The sequence below is a fragment of the Bombus vancouverensis genome, chromosome 8 (assembly GCF_051014615.1).
Source record: "Bombus vancouverensis nearcticus chromosome 8, iyBomVanc1_principal, whole genome shotgun sequence".
Lineage (NCBI taxonomy): Eukaryota > Metazoa > Arthropoda > Insecta > Hymenoptera > Apidae > Bombus > Bombus vancouverensis.
The window spans coordinates 7,320,890-7,336,949 of NC_134918.1; the positions used below are offsets into that span (position 1 = coordinate 7,320,890).

The following is a 16,060-nucleotide window of genomic DNA, read 5'->3' on the forward strand; positions in this document are numbered from 1 at the left end:
AAATTTATTTTGGATATTTTCTATATTTTTGCATATCAAACGCATTCTGTACATTTCTGCGCGTTTAAATTTTCCATAAATGCATAAACATTCACAGACATAGTTTGTAAATCTTTTTTAATTTAGAATATTGAAACAATACTTTTAGATTTCTATTCGTTCAAAGTTGATTCCTGTGATCAACGATTTCGGTTTTTCCCATCCACGAAAAATGAAATATCGTAAAATTTCATAATCGTATGTACGTTTCATTTCTTATAGGTATACTGGGACGGTTACGACGAAAGCGTGAACCCAGCAGTGATCGATGCTTTCGCTGCTGCAGCCTTCAGATTCGGCCACTCGTTATTGCCAACGGCAGTGGAAAGATGGAGCAAAGCTCATAAATTCATCGGTGAGTTAGAATGCAAAATTTCAAGACCAAGGAGTAAACCTCGAATCCTCAGATAATTAAATTCTGACGATAATTGTTTCTTTAAAGCCTCGAAGAGACTGTCAGACTTAATCAGAAGACCGTTTGACCTGTATCGGGCTGGAGTTTTCGACGAGTACGTCATGGGATTGATGAACCAAGTTGCTCAAGCTATGGACGACTCTATCACGCAAGAAGTATGAAATATTCTTTTATATACATACAAAGTGAAAAGAAGTCAGAGAAATACTTATTCATATAAATTCTAGGTGACGAATCACTTATTCAAAAAAGTTGGAGCTAAATTTGGACTGGATTTGGTCTCGTTTAACATGCAACGAGGTCGTGAATTTGGTATTCCAAGTTACATGGAATTCAGGTTGGCACATTTCGCTAGAGATATTCAGTTTATACAAATTTACAGGAACTTTATAAAAACATACGGTTCGCAGAAACCCACCTTAGATACTTAGTTTACACAAACTTATAAAATATTCGGTTGGCAACTAAGTGATTGCGGACTTTGTCATTAGATGGCAATGCCAGAATCCGCAGTCACTTAGTTGCCAAACCAATATATTTAGAAAGACAAAGATAATTCGTGGAAATTGTATAAATATATTTCTATAAATTTTAATAAATCTCTCAAACTAAAAAACTACCTATTCTCATTCTACTTCTCAGAAAATTCTGCGGACTTCCATGGGCAGACACCTTCGACGAACTACACGGTTCCATGCCAAACGAGACCATCAAACGCTACAGCTCGATCTTCGAGTGAGTATTATCCGTATACCCGTCCTCAACCTCTATTTATACACGATTCAGCCAAAATTCGAAACATATTCCAGACATTCGAATCCTAAATCAATCGCAAAGAACACGGACGGCTTATGATGTCAAAACAGATTATTCATTGAATCATCGATAATCCATTACGTAATAATTCAAATCGATGCTAATTTGCCTCGCGTTAAACATTCTAAAACACGTTATAATCATCGTTTCTAGGGAATGAATATAAAATCCCCGGAAATAACGGTGCGTATTTTAATTCGATGTTTAGTCGCCCAGCTGACGTGGATCTGTGGTCCGGTGGTGTGTCCGAGAGGCCACTTCCGGGTAGCATGCTCGGTCCAACCTTCGCCTGTATAATCGCCACGCAATTCAGCTATTCCCGTCGTGGTGACCGATTTTGGTACGAGTTGCCGAATCAGCCATCGTCCTTCACTCTCGGTAAGAAACCTTTTCAATCGAGAAACTCGAATAAATTGGAATTTATGGGTACGGCATGGAACGAGAAAGATCGCTAACCATGGTATTCTTGCATAGCGAAATTCGTCAATTAACGATATTAGAGAACTGACAAGTTACGATTCGTAGACTACGAACTGCTTCCTTGCAAGTTTGCAATCTTAGAATTTCAAAATTTTGCAATTTTAGCGGATTAAGTAATAAGCTCGTTCGCCTTTCACCAGCCTGTACGTTTCGAAGAATCGCGTAACAATTATTTAACGAAGGTAAAGATACAGATGATTGAATTTTTTGGTGAGAAATACGTATTCGCGAAGAAATGGAATAAACAACAACATAAGCGACTCTGCTGATCGCATTACAAGCATAAAAATAAGAACACTCGACGTTGTCACGTGCTATCTTAAGAAAACGCAAGAAACGAACTTATTTTGCTCGATCTAATAGAATCTCGCTATTTTAGAATCGAATTCGGAATTTCATAATTTAGAAATAGAATTTTAGAATTTCATAAAGAACCGAATGTTAAAATTACTCGGCTGCAAAAAAAACATAATAATAAAAAATTGTGACTTATTCTGTATATACAGTACAACGCTTCCTATTAATTATACCCAATAAATTAAACGAAATAATTCTTGCTTGAACGTTTTCTGCTATCAATTCTGAAGTATGTTTTCTTTTCTAGATCAACTAAACGAAATTCGCAAAGTGCAGCTCGCTAGAGTGATCTGCGACAATACGGACCTGATCGACACCATACAGCTATATCCCATGGTGTTGCCCGATCATGAAATGTAAGTAAGACGCCGTGGGTTGAATTCGAAGAGGTTACAGACATTTGTGGCTAGTAAAATGTGTTGCGAAGAATCGATTACCGGCTCGGAGGAGATTGAATGTCGTTTTGAAGATCGTAGGTCGATTCGAATTGTACTATTAGTGAATTACATCGTTAGAATTGATCGAACTGCATGAGCAAGGTAGAGAATGAAAGTAACGTTTAATTTCATTGCGTGATCAAATCAACACCTATTTGTCTCGTAATGCATCCTCCAACGATGGTTTTAGGGACACGTTCTTTCACTGAAATATTCTTCTTCTTCTTCTTCTTCTTCTTCGTTCTTTCACGATATTACTTGTTTCTATAACATTTGTTACTGTTATTTATTACACGCTGTGTTCTATCTATTATATATTATATTTATCGTTGACGCGATTATTCTGTTCCTAATAAAGTTTGATTTCCACGACTACTATTAGACATTTTAATATTTTATACGAACCACTCAGAAGCAAAAATAATTTCCGAATTCAGTCAAATTTCAGTCAAAGTTTTATGAAATCGAGTCGATCGATTTGTCTCTTCAGTTCGTATAACAGTTTGCTACTAAAATTAATTTATCTGAAAATAGACCAATAAGTTGCATCAAACCGAACATAATATCCAAATAATTAAACCAATGAATTTATGATAAGCCGAACTTCACATTTTTAGAACACAATCTCGGCAGAAAATTTTAAGCGTTCTTCACAAAAATGTATACAGACTATTGCAAGATTATCGCACATTATTTTTTCCTATTAACGTCCGTCGTTCGTCCGTTTAGTTCGCAACGAAATCATCGAACCTATCATCTGAAATAACGCAACTCGTATGTCACCTTGCAGAAACCCACGAGTACCATGTCGAAGCGGCGTGCTACCAAGCATGGACCTGAGCAAATGGGCGGAATTCCCGACCGCGAATCAAGCGCAATACGTGAGTAATCTAGCGGACAACTATCAAGCATACGGAAAGTAAAAAGGCTGTTTTTTAGAAGTAAAATTTAGAGAACCTACCGCCTAGACGAAAGACCACCACCATGTAGTGAACAAGTCACGAGCCAAGAAGCACGACACTTAGCCAACCCCTTTCACCCTGAGACACACGATTACGGTACTGTAGAATAGCGAAACTATCGACATGCTAGTCTGCATGTTGCATTTCGAATCAGCTTAGGGATCACAGAGGTAGACGAACAGTTCTAGCATCCGAATAGAACCCGCCCCCCTCCCTCCTCTAGCGACCTTAATTAATTAGTATACTCGATAAAGACACTTAATTTATTGCCAGGCTAGAATTATAATTTATATTCAATATAAATTATGATTTTTTCCGTTGTAGTTTCTTTGTTTTCTTTTTATACATGTTTTATACGTAAACGGATGTGTAAAGATAATATAATTAATTTTAAGGAATTCCACGACGTTTAACGATTTAGAAGTCGATGACTTTCTATCTATATACAGTGATGGAGGAAAATATCGCTATAGACCGGAGTTTCTTGTAAAATCTTGTGCGAATCTGTAAAATTTATCGCTGATTCCTTGTTCAATCTTTTTGTGAGATGCGACCATCGGGGCTGAAATTCAAATTTGTCGTAATTGGTTGTCGTTAAACAACTGTAGAAGTATGTAAGGACAGACGAACTACTTTTACCGGAATGTAAAATTTCGATCGTCGATTTAGTCGATTCTGTAAATGTTCTGGAACGTATACACGGGCAGAAGTGGAATTTTGCAACGTTGAAACAGAAGTTTTGGTTGCTTGTAGCGGTTATTCGAAGTAAAGATTCCACGTAACTGTTTCAAGAAACGAAATCGATGTCGCAAACGCTGCCAATTCTCGCCTGTTATGCCTTACAAAAACATTTGAATAAAGAATTGTGTATTTTAGAAATTCACCTAGAATTTTATGAGATACGCTTGTCTGTGCTAATACTTTTGTTCATCGCTATATCTGTACATACGTTACGATCCAATTACAATTTTGTAACGTACGTTTATAATAACAGATTTACGAAAAAGCGTAGTGCGACACGATCATCGAATTTTCGCATATTGCTTGCGTATTACAATCGAGTCGAACGAGGGAAGGAGATTCAAGTGATCGAAGTTGCAAATAATACGAATTCGTTGCGTAATGGCGGTACGCGACAGGGGCGCGTTCACGTAGGAACAACTTCCACGCCGACTGCTTTTAATAATCACTCTCGAAGTACGTTAGAAACTGATACAATAGAGAGAATTTAGCTGTGCCTGTGTCGCGTTGTGTCACAGTCGAAACCAGTTGCAAATGATTGCACGATTCATATGGATTAACAAAGGTTGCGAAACGGACGACGACTCCCTTTCATTCAACTTCACTTCGTTTGTCGTTAGTTACCTAATAGAGAAGTAAATATACGCGAACTCGTCTTCATATTACGAGAATATCACGGTGGTAGGCCATCGCGCGTTTTATTTCTCAATACCTGTCGAATACTCTAATTTTATTTTCGCGGTGGGCAACCATTTTCTACGAATTTTATTTTTCCATTGATTTGGAACAATTTCAAATGTCAGAATATCAGAGCACGTTACTTGATATACGGTTGTCAAAATCGTGATTACAATTTTTTCACCCTCCAATTCTCGTTACGTACGTATCTTACGTTTCGGATATTCCAAATTTTTTACGTATTACATAACCGAAGTAATCGTTTAATAGAATCCACAAAATGTTCAGTCTTATCGTTTTGCACTATTCAAGATGAAAATGAACAAAAATTCAAGCTATGAGAATTGAGGGGTTTTAAGTCTTTTGATGAAATTATTCGGATCAAGTATCTACGATGAATCGTGTCTGTATCATGAGTGGAAAATTGTAGCTCTACTATCGTCACACATCTCCCAGATCTCTCTAGAACGACTTTTAGTACCATCAATGTTTCTATTTCCCTTTCTTACTTAGCTATCCTTACATCGAATCCTTAATTTATTCTTCGTACGTAATAAGTGCGGATTTCTCCACCCTTCAACTTCTCACAAACGCATAAAAATCCGCAGTCCAGTAATAACTCCTACACAATGTACATAATAGCACGTAACAAAAGCGCATTCCCTCCATGAAATAGCACCAACACGGGTAGCACATTTTTACTAGTGTCCATTCTCTAGTCTTTCTCTCTATCACGATAAATACAATTTTTCCCCCGAAATAAAGAAAAAAGAAGAAAGAAAAAAAATACGAAAAAGATCATAAAGCAATCATAATCATAAAGCATTTTTGTCTCCAATTTTTAATAGAATTTCTAACAAAATTGGAGATTTGGTTTTATTCCTTTATACAAAAGAAGAAGAAAGAAAAAAACGCGAAATATCATAACCATCCATCTGTCTCCGATATTTTGATAAAATTGGAGATTTTTATTTTCTCGTATAAAAGAAACAAAAATACTAAAGGAGTGAAAAAAATCATAAAGACTTCGTTCCTATTTGTAATTTTTATAAATAACATTTCTAACGGAATCGCGACATGGAAACACGAGTTTTGAGTTTGTAAACGCGGAGAGGATCTTGACAGGTTTCCCACAATATTCTACGAAGGATTATACGATGCACGAGCACCTACAAATGTAAACCTATTGTACTATAGCGATTGGTGGAGGAGCACTTGCTTGATGTACCAAGAGAGCCAACGAGACCGGAAAAGGTGCGGAACCAATACGACAGACAACAGGTTTTGCGACTCTTCTTTGAGAGCATTAACGGCATTGCTTCGTATCTGGGATTCAGAAAATAATCGCGCACCAACGACTAAGTATGGAGCACCGAGGGTGAATCACAATCGCACAGAGATTATATTTAATTTTCTCGAACAGAGAGTATATTTATGTCACTCATTTTCCACTTATATATGTTCGATGTCGAGAAAAATGCTTGTGATCAATTTACATGATTTTATAATAGCAGAAGAAGTTTCTTTTATTATAAGTATTTTTGTTTAGATTATATAGAGTAAATAATACGCATTGTCGTGTTATCAACGTTGTACGAAGAGAAGAGAAATAAATTGTTTCGTTCACCCTCGTACTGTCACGCACATTCGAGCACTTTAAGACACCGCCCATTTATATTTATGTTCCATGAAAATATTGACAGAGTTGACGATAATTCTAACGCAGCAAGTATCGTACCAAGCACGTAGCTAGCATAAGCAACACGATTCAACACACATTATCAAAGTCTGCGAACATAATTTTAACTCCATGAACATCTTCGCATTAAGAATACTGCGTTTGGATCCTTCAGAGCTAATATCAGCCAAACAACCTACTTAAGCCGATGAAACTTCGAGCCATAAATAACTACCCTTTTATAGGATTCAACGATCACCTTGGAGAGAGGGTTAACAACTAATACACTAGCGCTGAAACACGTAGTAATTTATACGATACTATACATATTTTATATTCGTGTGGCTTCCTTCTTATACGATCGCGTATACAATTTATCGAACCAGTACGTTCTTTTTTCTATCGTCGTTATAGGCGTACCACTTTTTCCCCCCATCCTCTTCTACCCTGTCTTCGTTTAATTTTAGTATACAAATAAGAGAAAAGGCGAAATGTGGAGCGTGAATCTAGCATTTATTTCAGTGTTTGCTTCAAGTGTTATTGTATTATTATATACAATGTATATACACGCGTGCACGATGGCTCATGGAATAAATTTCGAATTACGTAAGACTATACGATTGTTTAAAGCGAAGATAGAGAAAAAAGGGAACGGCGATTTCTGAGCCACTGTACACTCGTAATCTTTTAGTTTGTAATTGAATTTTGTACAGTTTAAGTATCGTGAACGAATAAAGTCACATTAACGAGAGTGCCATTTATGGAACCTTCATCGATTTTGTGAATTTTCCTTTCTCTTTCTTTTTCTATCTCTTATTTATATTATCATTACGATATTTGATTTGTCGTTGGACGAATCGAATGTTGGGTAACTTGGAAAATCGTTAGTGGCATTTGGAGTTTTCGCGTTGTTCTATGCAGTAGCACGGTAAATATTTCACCACAGCGAGTTACACAGCGAGCACGTAAAATTTACTACCGATGTCGAGGGAGAATGATTTACAAGGTAGTTAAAAGCAGCACCTACGTTTCTTGTGCACCGACTCGTCCGATCGAAAGCACAATGTGAAATGACCTACGAGCATTCGTACTTGAAACATCTGTCTAGCATTAGATTATTTGGAAAGTTCGTGGCGTTTTTCACGGTTGTTATATATCTCTGTATATTTCAGCATCTGAACTAAACTAAATCGACCGTACTTTTCGTAAATTTATCAACTTTGTTACTTAAATACATGATCAGTCTACAATTTAAAAAAAAAAGAAAATGGAACAATTAACTAACTACAAAAAAATTCTTTAAAAAATATTCATATCATCATTTTTATCTACTTTTTAATTTATTGAATAGCTTAAATGATAAGATGGAGTTCATCACAAATTTGAATACATGATCAGTCTACAATTTAAAAAAAGAAAAGAAAATGGAACAATTGACTAACTACAAAAAACATTCTTTAAAAAATATTCATATCATCATTTTTATCTACTTTTTAATGTATTGAATAGCTTAAATAATAAGATGGAGAAGACAATTGTTCATCACAAATTTGAATACATGATCAGTCTACAATTAAAAAAAAAAAAAAAGAAAATGGAACAATTAACTAACTACAAAAAAATTCTTTAAAAAATATTCATATCATCATTTTTATCTACTTTTTAATTTATTAAATAGCTTAAATGATAAGATGGAGAAGGCAATTGTTCATCACAAACTCCTAGGATGAAACAATAAATTGGAACAAATACAAATCCAAATTGGATGTTAGATAATTAACATTAACATTAAGATGTAAATAGAAACCAGATAGAGATAAAAATTAATGAGAAAAATTCGAGATCGCTCGTGAGAAAGTGTCTTTCAACGAGACAACATTAAACAAGGAGACAAGAGAAGAAAAATGATGAAAGTAGAATGCTCAATACCATAGTGAAGAAATTTTTGAAGAATACATTGTCTCTAAATTTGTTCAAAATTTCACCATGAACTTTCCGGACAATCAAATGTTAGATCCTTCTTGCACATGTACATTAGTATCTGCATCGATCTCGTCATTCGATCACGTCATTTGCAAAGACAATGAGCAGAGGTAGGATAACAGAGATTCGAAATTTTCAGACAGCAGAAACTGGTTCGGCTTCAGGAAGAATCGAGTCGCTTTTCACCGCATGGAAACCAATAACAAAAATAGAAAACGCAACGGGATTATCGAAGAAGATGAATAAAAATTCTTCAAAGAGAATCAGTTCCATAACATCACCATTACGCGATGGCAAAATAAATAAACATAATACTATCAATACATTTACTAAGCCCGCGAATAACGCTTCTATTAACATTTTAAACACCACGGAACTCAAATCTGATTCAAATTCAAATCTTCTTGTCGAAGACAAAGTTGGTCGAAGTATAAAATTTAATAAAACCACGAGTAAAAATAAAGTAGAAATATTTGAGACGTTAAATAATCATCGAGAATGGGACACGATCGAACGTGTTAAGCGTTCCTTGGACAAAAAATCCAATTACGTAGGCTTCAGAGAACAAGTTCCCTCTTCGAAGAGATTCTATCGTCATCCAGGCCTAAGTTACGAGGAGCAACAAAATCAACTTGACCACACGGTCCAAACGAGAAATATAAATCAAAATCTCGGAAGTACGATGAATAAACTACTTGACACGTTCGAGTCATCGCAACCAGAGACTACTATCGAATACACATCGAAAGAACCAAGCAAACATAGTTACGTCCCAATTTTTCCTAGTTGCGACGATACTGAAAATTTCGAATCGAACGATTCAGACAATAGTACAAAAAAGAACGTAAGAAATCGTAGCAACGATAAAGTAGATTTTGCAGAGACACAAGAGGCCACAGGTTTAAAAACTGATAGAAATGTGTTAAACGAAACGTTTCAGGATACGAATAAATTACAGAGCTCGGTTAGACAGCAGAGAAAGGACAATAGTTACATCGACATACGGGATCACCAGAAAAGTGTCGAAAATGTAACATCTTCTGCTATTGCTGAGTATAATCCAAACAAAATTCCGTACGTCGACGTGCCGGATTATTCTGATATCAGAGAGGAAAGTTTAGACGAGAGAGATCGTAAAGAGAACGAAACGAGAACTGACTTTGTCGATCCAGAAGTATTCGCTGATCTTAAAGAATCTGCTAAATCACCGAACGATTCGTCCGAGGGAAGTGTAAAAGACAAATCTAGAAAAAATTCAAGGGAAAATTTAAGTAAAGAAAGGGAGTCAGATTTGACGAATTTGGACAAATTTTCCGACACTGACGAACCCGATACGGATAGAAGCAAGGAAAGCAATTCAAATTTTACGAACTCGGACAAGTCTTCGAAAACTGATAAACAAGATACAAATAACGGAAATAAATCGTTGGAGGATTTAGGGCTTAGACAGAATTCAGATATCAAGGATAATACGAAACCAAAAACATTGATAGGCTCCAAAGAGTCCTCTGAACTTTCAAAGAACGACGAATTTGAGGAGAACGATAAAAAGAATCTATTTAAAGATTCAAAGGATGATTTAAACAACGCCAACCTTAAGAAACTGGAATGGAAAGAAAATGCGAGGGGAGGGAATGGCGAGCCACAGGAAGATTCTGAGGAAACAGGGCAAGGGGATTCTGAAAGTAAATCGGGGCCCATAATTTTCGACATAAACGAATACAGGAAGCCATTCGATCTAGACGAATTTCTTAAGGACGATCCGATAATGAAAAAGTTGAATCTGCTCGAAAAGGAGACGCGGACCAAGTACGGACAGAACGGGAAACGAGTTTCAACCGACTTTAACGAATCCGAAAGTGATAATACGTTCAGGGAACGAGCGAATGGCCGAGGGAATTCAAAGGAGGTTCGAGACACTTTCGATGATTTACCAAGATCGTATAAATCCAGTGACTTCGCTGATATGTTCGCAAAAATCGACGAAGGAAACCAAAACGAAGGGAATAAAGGGAAGAAAGGAACGGAAAGTGATAATCAGGAAAGTGAAGGGTTTAATGAAGAGAACAGCGACGATGATTTTTTGACAATTTTCAAGAAGGACAAGGAGGATTTCTCGTCTAAATTTGAGAAAGAAGAACATCAAGATAACGAAAGCGAAGCGAAGGAAAAGGCGAAGAATGATAATGTGAAAGGTGAAGATTCCGTAGAAGAGAACAGTAACGAAGATTCGCTAATAATTTTCAAACAGAACAAGATATATCCTTTAACAAAATTTGAAAACGAAAAAGTATTTCCGTCTGGATATTTCAAGAACGAGGAGAACAATAGAAACGTCGTAGATCGTAGAAGGAAGAATAACAAGTATCAAGAAGACACGCACGACGCATTGTCGACGATCTTGAGCAAGAAAAGCCAGGTTTCGCGACTGGACGAGGACATCGATGGAAGGATCGAAGACGGGGACGCTTACAAAAACTTCTGGTCCTTAGAATATAAATCTCCGCGGTCGAGAGTCGACATGGAGGCGCAAGAAAGGAGGAAATAGCGGGATAGCGATTGAAATCTTGGCGAGACGTCTCGCGTCTTCTGACATTTTGACGTGCAACACGGATCTAGCTAGTCTATGAATCTTATATCAAACACTTTAAAACATTGTTGTTATATCTGTTAAATGTTTCCAATGTTTCAAAATAAATTAAAGTAAGAACGTGAATAAAGTAATTGTTGAATCGTGTGTTGTAAGTTTGAAAATCGTCTACGATGATCGAATATTATTTTTCAAAATTCAGATGCAGGATTCGGAATTTAGATTTAAACACTTCGAAGTGATTACTTACGATAGTTGATCTACGAGTCTGGGTTCGCGAGAGAATCCGGAAACAGCGAGAGTTCCTCTTTAAGCAATCTGGCTAACGATCGATCGAAATTTCCGTGGTCGGACGATTCCGAGAGTGCAGGAAATCGAAGAAATCGAATTAAGGTAAGATAGGCAGCGGGGTTTCCCTCGTCCGAGGGATGAATCTGGCCTCAACGGATATATAAGGCCGTCATCGTACAGTGCTCAGTGTCATTCGTCTGGTTTTATCAATTCCAGCAGCCTCGGCTCGATCCAAGCGCCAGCAACCAGGTAAATACGATCCGATAGAGTGAAAACGCATTTCGTACCAGTCATATGACCTACAATATCCTTTACAACCTAACTTTCCATTGAACCATCGAAGTCAAATTTAGCCCTCGATCTCGATTCCCGGTATTGTTCATGTTCACCGAACTCGAAGCACATCCTGGTCCATTGATCCGCGAGCGATCGCCGTTTCCACGATCGATCGTGCGTTAACCGCGGCACAACGATCGATCGATCCTTGGTCTTGAATCTTTCAAGTGCTTCCTGGAGAGAGACGGGGGGAAAAGAGAGAGAGAGAGAGAGAGAGAGAGAGGAGACGATTGCGAGACGAAGAGATAAAACACACCTTCCATCCATATTTATTATCTTTATGTGTTCACAATGTGGCCGTTAAGGAGAACGCGGAAGTATCGCGGTAGATTCCGGTTGTAAATGACGATATATATACGAAACGGAGAAAAAACGGGTGAAAAAAGAGAGAGAGAAAGGGAGAGGAAAAAAGAAAGAATACAAAAAGAAGTGGCCACCGACGTAGCGGATACGCTCGAACAATTTATATCGAAGAGACACGAAGACCGCCCGCAGGCGATAAGTATCTGCGTTCGCGAAACAGAAAGAATAATTCGGACATATTAACGAGATACGCGTGTGATTCGTTCTTCTGTTTCTTTTTTTATTTTTTACTACCAGCAACGCTTGGTTGCAACGTCTGTTTTTATCGGGTTGACTTTAATCGTTTAAGCTCGAGTTGCCTCGACGACTTCGACAACTTGGCGCGTTTATCCCTGAAAGTTCATGAATGTCATTCCCCGTCTCTTTTATGTTAGCACGTTTCTTTATCCTTTTTTATCGACTGATCGAACGAAACGGATAATTAATCGAGGAAAGTGTACATAACCATTATAATCGATCATTATTCAAGCGGCTTTGAATTGTGCATCCTGTCAGAGGCTAGAATTATCGAGACTCTATGCTTTATAATTGTATCCTGTTAGATCTACCTTCACTAGGACTCATCTTCTATTGGATGTAGGTGTTTCTTTTTTTCTTTTCTTTTTTTTCTTTTTTTTCTCGTTTTGGTTCGCTGTGCCGTGTAAGAGTAAAAGCTGATGAACTGCACGCGATATCGAGAGTCGCTATCGTTTCTATCGCAGATCCTGTTGGTTTCTTTGTCTTCTTTTCTGTTGAACATTGTCAGACGCAATTAACAATGGCATAGTGGTGTCTCGCGTCTGAGTGAAAGTTGTTACGTTCTTCGAGGTAGAAAGGGGGAATTGGCTAGTTTTGTGGATAAATAGTATCTCTTTGGAGACTGAGAATTCTCCAATTCGATTTAGTCGTTTAGATAAAGTTACGGGACTAATGGGTAATTTGTAAGAAAATTATTCCCTTGTTATGATATTTCTGACACTGATAACAATTACATCTATTGCAATATGGGATACTATTATGAGTGCAATTACATATCCCATTTTAAAGATTACAATTTCTTGGTGTAGGCTCGTTCGATCGAAGACACGATGGTCGGCGGAAATAACTTAAAATATTTATCTAATACTTATCTGAGAAGTTCGTAGAATTTTTGATACTTGATATCTGTCGTAGATTTTCAAAATCACGAGTAACATTTTTTCAAAATTAAATATACTATATCGTTATATCGCTGTACTCCTCGATAAAGGAAAAATCTGTCTCAAAATGGTTAATATAATCGTTGCTCAGGATGAATTAACACATTTGAATCTGATATTTGTTTCAGTCATGAACGCTTCAACTCGCATTTTGCTGGTGCTCTTCGTGTCCTACGCTATAGCCTTCATGCTCGTTGCAGGGAGTGTTCCCTTCGACCGAGCCATAGGTGAGTTTAGTTAAAAAATAATAATGAATTTTGCGCAATGACACGCGCCAATTCCACGTTTGAAAGTTGACCAAATTTTGAATTAATTTCTTTCGAGCTCTATGTTTGAAAATTAACCGTTTTAATCGCTGTGCTCCGAATTGATTTCTTAGGAGTGTGCATCAGAAATTGCGCCCAGTGCAAGAAAATGTTCGGCCCGTACTTCCTTGGACAGAAGTGCGCCGATTCTTGCGTCAAATACAAAGGAAAGCTCATCCCCGACTGCGAGGATGAAGGTTCGATTCAACCGTTCCTCCAAGCTCTCGATAGCGACTATTAAAACTCGTAATGCTTATTCGTGTCAACGTGCATTATACGTAATATGTGCCAAAAATACGTGTTATATATATATATAATATATAAAATATGTGTTACATAAAACGTGTGAATTATGTGTAAATTCGCAAGCAGAGGTCTTAATCTTTTAGAGTCTAAGCAGTATTCGACGTTTAGTTCTTATTTAACAAGCTATTCTCAAAGACAGATCGTATTCTTATAACGAATAATGTATTTATGTTAATATATTTCTATGCTGAATCGTTTTATATGTTACAATTGAAAAGAATCGAATGAAACTGAATGTCGAGTCTAGTTTGACAAAGGGTTAGATAGTATGTATATAAGATCATAGTATATTTTTCTCTTGAGTACAGGGTACCACGAATTTTTACTTTTGTAATCAATTTTTAATCGAAACTCAGGGAAACGTATAAGTATGTGCGAGAAATTGAGAGAATTTGATTTCACGCCTTATTTGTGAGTATTATATATCATATTACATGTATTAGCTAATAACATCGACCAAAAATTTGGGATCATTTATCACGATCAATTACATTTATAGTGAATTTTCTGCTAATTTTTATTAATCGTTATTAATTCGAAATTGATCATGATATCGACACTAATTCTCGTTTAATTTCGATAGATTTCTGTGCAGAAGTTTTTTTACATAACGTTCATAATGTTCTTAATTCTTGGCTTCTACGGAACACGGTTGTAATTCCAAATTTTTGGCTGGTAATGGGTTTCTATCGCCGTCCAAAGTATTAAACGTGAAGTATTACTAATAGTAATAAATATCAAGTGAAAGAAAAACATTTGCTTTCTACATCACATTTAAGAAAATAAAATTCTCCCGACATCTAGCATCATCGAAAAAGCTTTCTTTAAAGCGTTTTTAATATCGCAACAACAACAAAAAATGTAAAGAAATGTTTCAAAATTTAACACCATCGACAAGCTAGAAAACACGTACCTTTAAAATCACGTTCTGTCACAAACAAAAGAAACAGGACGGTACTTGACGATTTTTAATATTTTAACTGCTGTCCGCACGATCTTCGATAAATAAAACGAATTATTACAAGTACGATTTACTCACCAGACGTTGCTTACTCCGGAATAGGAGGAATTACATGGCACTCTGGTATCGTAGACAATGTCTGTTTTGATTCTAGTTGTTGTACCTGAAAATTATTCGTAAGTTTCTTCACATTGTATTGTTTTCTTTCTTTGTATTTATTTTCTTTTCATCTCGAATTAATTTTTCCTTTCTCTTATGCGTATAAAATGTATATTTACACGTTGTCGAAGAGATTTCTCGTTCATGGCTGCTCTCGATAATAAATGTTTCACTTTGTCTAGGAGTTCAGACTTGTGGTACAATTGCTCCCTCAATGTCTTTATCTCCCCGTTATCCTCCTCCTTTTGCACCTTTTCGAACGCAGCTACCCTTCGCTCGGCCAATTGCAAATCTGTTTCTAACGCCACGATTCGCTTCTGCGCTTCCTCGTAATTATTTTTCAACGCTGTTTCGCTTTTGCTATTTAACAATTTGCCCTACACGCGAAATCGATAAATCGTTAGTGATGAAATTAGACGTAAACATAGGATAAAGATATGAAATTAAAGAATTGTTCCCCTGCCTGATGTATATGATTCGTCTTTGAGCCAAGCCTGAGACGTCTGTTTTCTACTTGAAGCTTCTCGATGATTCTTTTCAACGTAAAGATCGTCTTTTCCATCTTCAAGATGGATTGTTTAGTACCGTGGTCTTGTAAATCTTTGTCCGACGATCTTGGAGTCGAATCTGACGATTTTTCTACTTTCAGTAGCTCTATGTATCTATATATGAATGATAAGTTGTAGAATAAAGCAGCTATTTTAATATCGTTGCTTCACTTATAATTATCCCTTAAAAATAGAATTTTTATTTAATTTCATCTTGAAATATATGAATAATGAAGCTTAAACTGTACAACAAAATATTATTTGTTTTAATCATCGTAAACGACAACGCTTCGACTAAAAAATGCCGCAGTGTCTAATGGAAAATCTAATAATTTATCATCGTTCCCTAACTTGTTGTTGATCCATTGAAAATACATTTTTTGTAGAATATAAAATAGACAATATTATATCTTAAATATTGGAATGTGCAAAGCAGT

The 16,060-nt window shown here is 36.5% G+C and overlaps 4 protein-coding genes across 6 annotated transcripts in view; 3 read left to right on the forward strand and 1 right to left on the reverse strand.

Moving 5' to 3' along the window:
• cysu (peroxidase homolog) overlaps positions 1–7,369 on the forward strand; it is a 34,101-nt gene extending 26,732 nt beyond the window's left edge. The window contains exons 10-17 of one of the 3 annotated variants that reach the window (XR_004465729.2): positions 262–394; positions 482–609; positions 682–791; positions 1,097–1,189; positions 1,479–1,648; positions 2,355–2,463; positions 3,335–3,602; positions 6,123–6,213. Coding sequence is in view for 2 of the 3 variants with exons in the window: in XM_033347967.2 (XP_033203858.1) it covers positions 262–394; positions 482–609; positions 682–791; positions 1,097–1,189; positions 1,479–1,648; positions 2,355–2,463; positions 3,335–3,425; positions 6,123–6,269 (981 nt within the window). In the remaining variant the exon portion in view is untranslated. Of the gene's footprint in view, positions 1–261; positions 395–481; positions 610–681; positions 792–1,096; positions 1,190–1,478; positions 1,649–2,354; positions 2,464–3,334; positions 4,913–6,122 lie in introns of those variants that run through there. The other 2 variants (XM_033347967.2, XM_033347968.2) reach the window with 2 other exon arrangements.
• Cep290 (Centrosomal protein 290kDa) overlaps positions 1–16,060 on the reverse strand; it is a 170,031-nt gene that overhangs the window by 143,591 nt on the left and 10,380 nt on the right. The window contains exons 21-23 of the mRNA XM_076620348.1: positions 15,539–15,737; positions 15,195–15,452; positions 14,995–15,079 (exon numbers count right to left, since the gene is read on the reverse strand). Coding sequence (XP_076476463.1) covers positions 15,005–15,079; positions 15,195–15,452; positions 15,539–15,737 — 532 coding nt within the window. The 3' untranslated portion in view covers positions 14,995–15,004. The remainder of the gene's footprint in view (positions 1–14,994; positions 15,080–15,194; positions 15,453–15,538; positions 15,738–16,060) is intronic.
• Positions 8,303–11,195, forward strand: LOC117164836 (uncharacterized). Its single transcript, XM_076620347.1, has one exon. It carries the CDS (start codon positions 8,687–8,689, stop codon positions 11,132–11,134), a length of 2,448 nt encoding a protein of 815 aa, XP_076476462.1. The 5' UTR covers positions 8,303–8,686; the 3' UTR covers positions 11,135–11,195.
• On the forward strand, positions 11,354–15,237 carry Eh (Eclosion hormone). The gene is made up of 3 exons (XM_033347970.2): positions 11,354–11,716; positions 13,473–13,571; positions 13,724–15,237. Exons 2-3 carry the CDS (start codon positions 13,475–13,477, stop codon positions 13,888–13,890), a joined length of 264 nt encoding a protein of 87 aa, XP_033203861.1. The 5' UTR covers positions 11,354–11,716; positions 13,473–13,474; the 3' UTR covers positions 13,891–15,237.

Excerpts from the sequence above, each read along its gene's own strand:
- LOC117164836 (XM_076620347.1), top strand. The coding sequence starts at position 8,687 with ATGAGCAGAGGTAGGATAACAGAGATTCGAAATTTTCAGACAGCAGAA.
- Eh (XM_033347970.2), top strand. The coding sequence starts at position 13,475 with ATGAACGCTTCAACTCGCATTTTGCTGGTGCTCTTCGTGTCCTACGCT. Across the intron at positions 13,572-13,723 it reads TCCCTTCGACCGAGCCATAG|GAGTGTGCATCAGAAATTGC; the intron begins GTGAGTTTAGTT and ends TTGATTTCTTAG.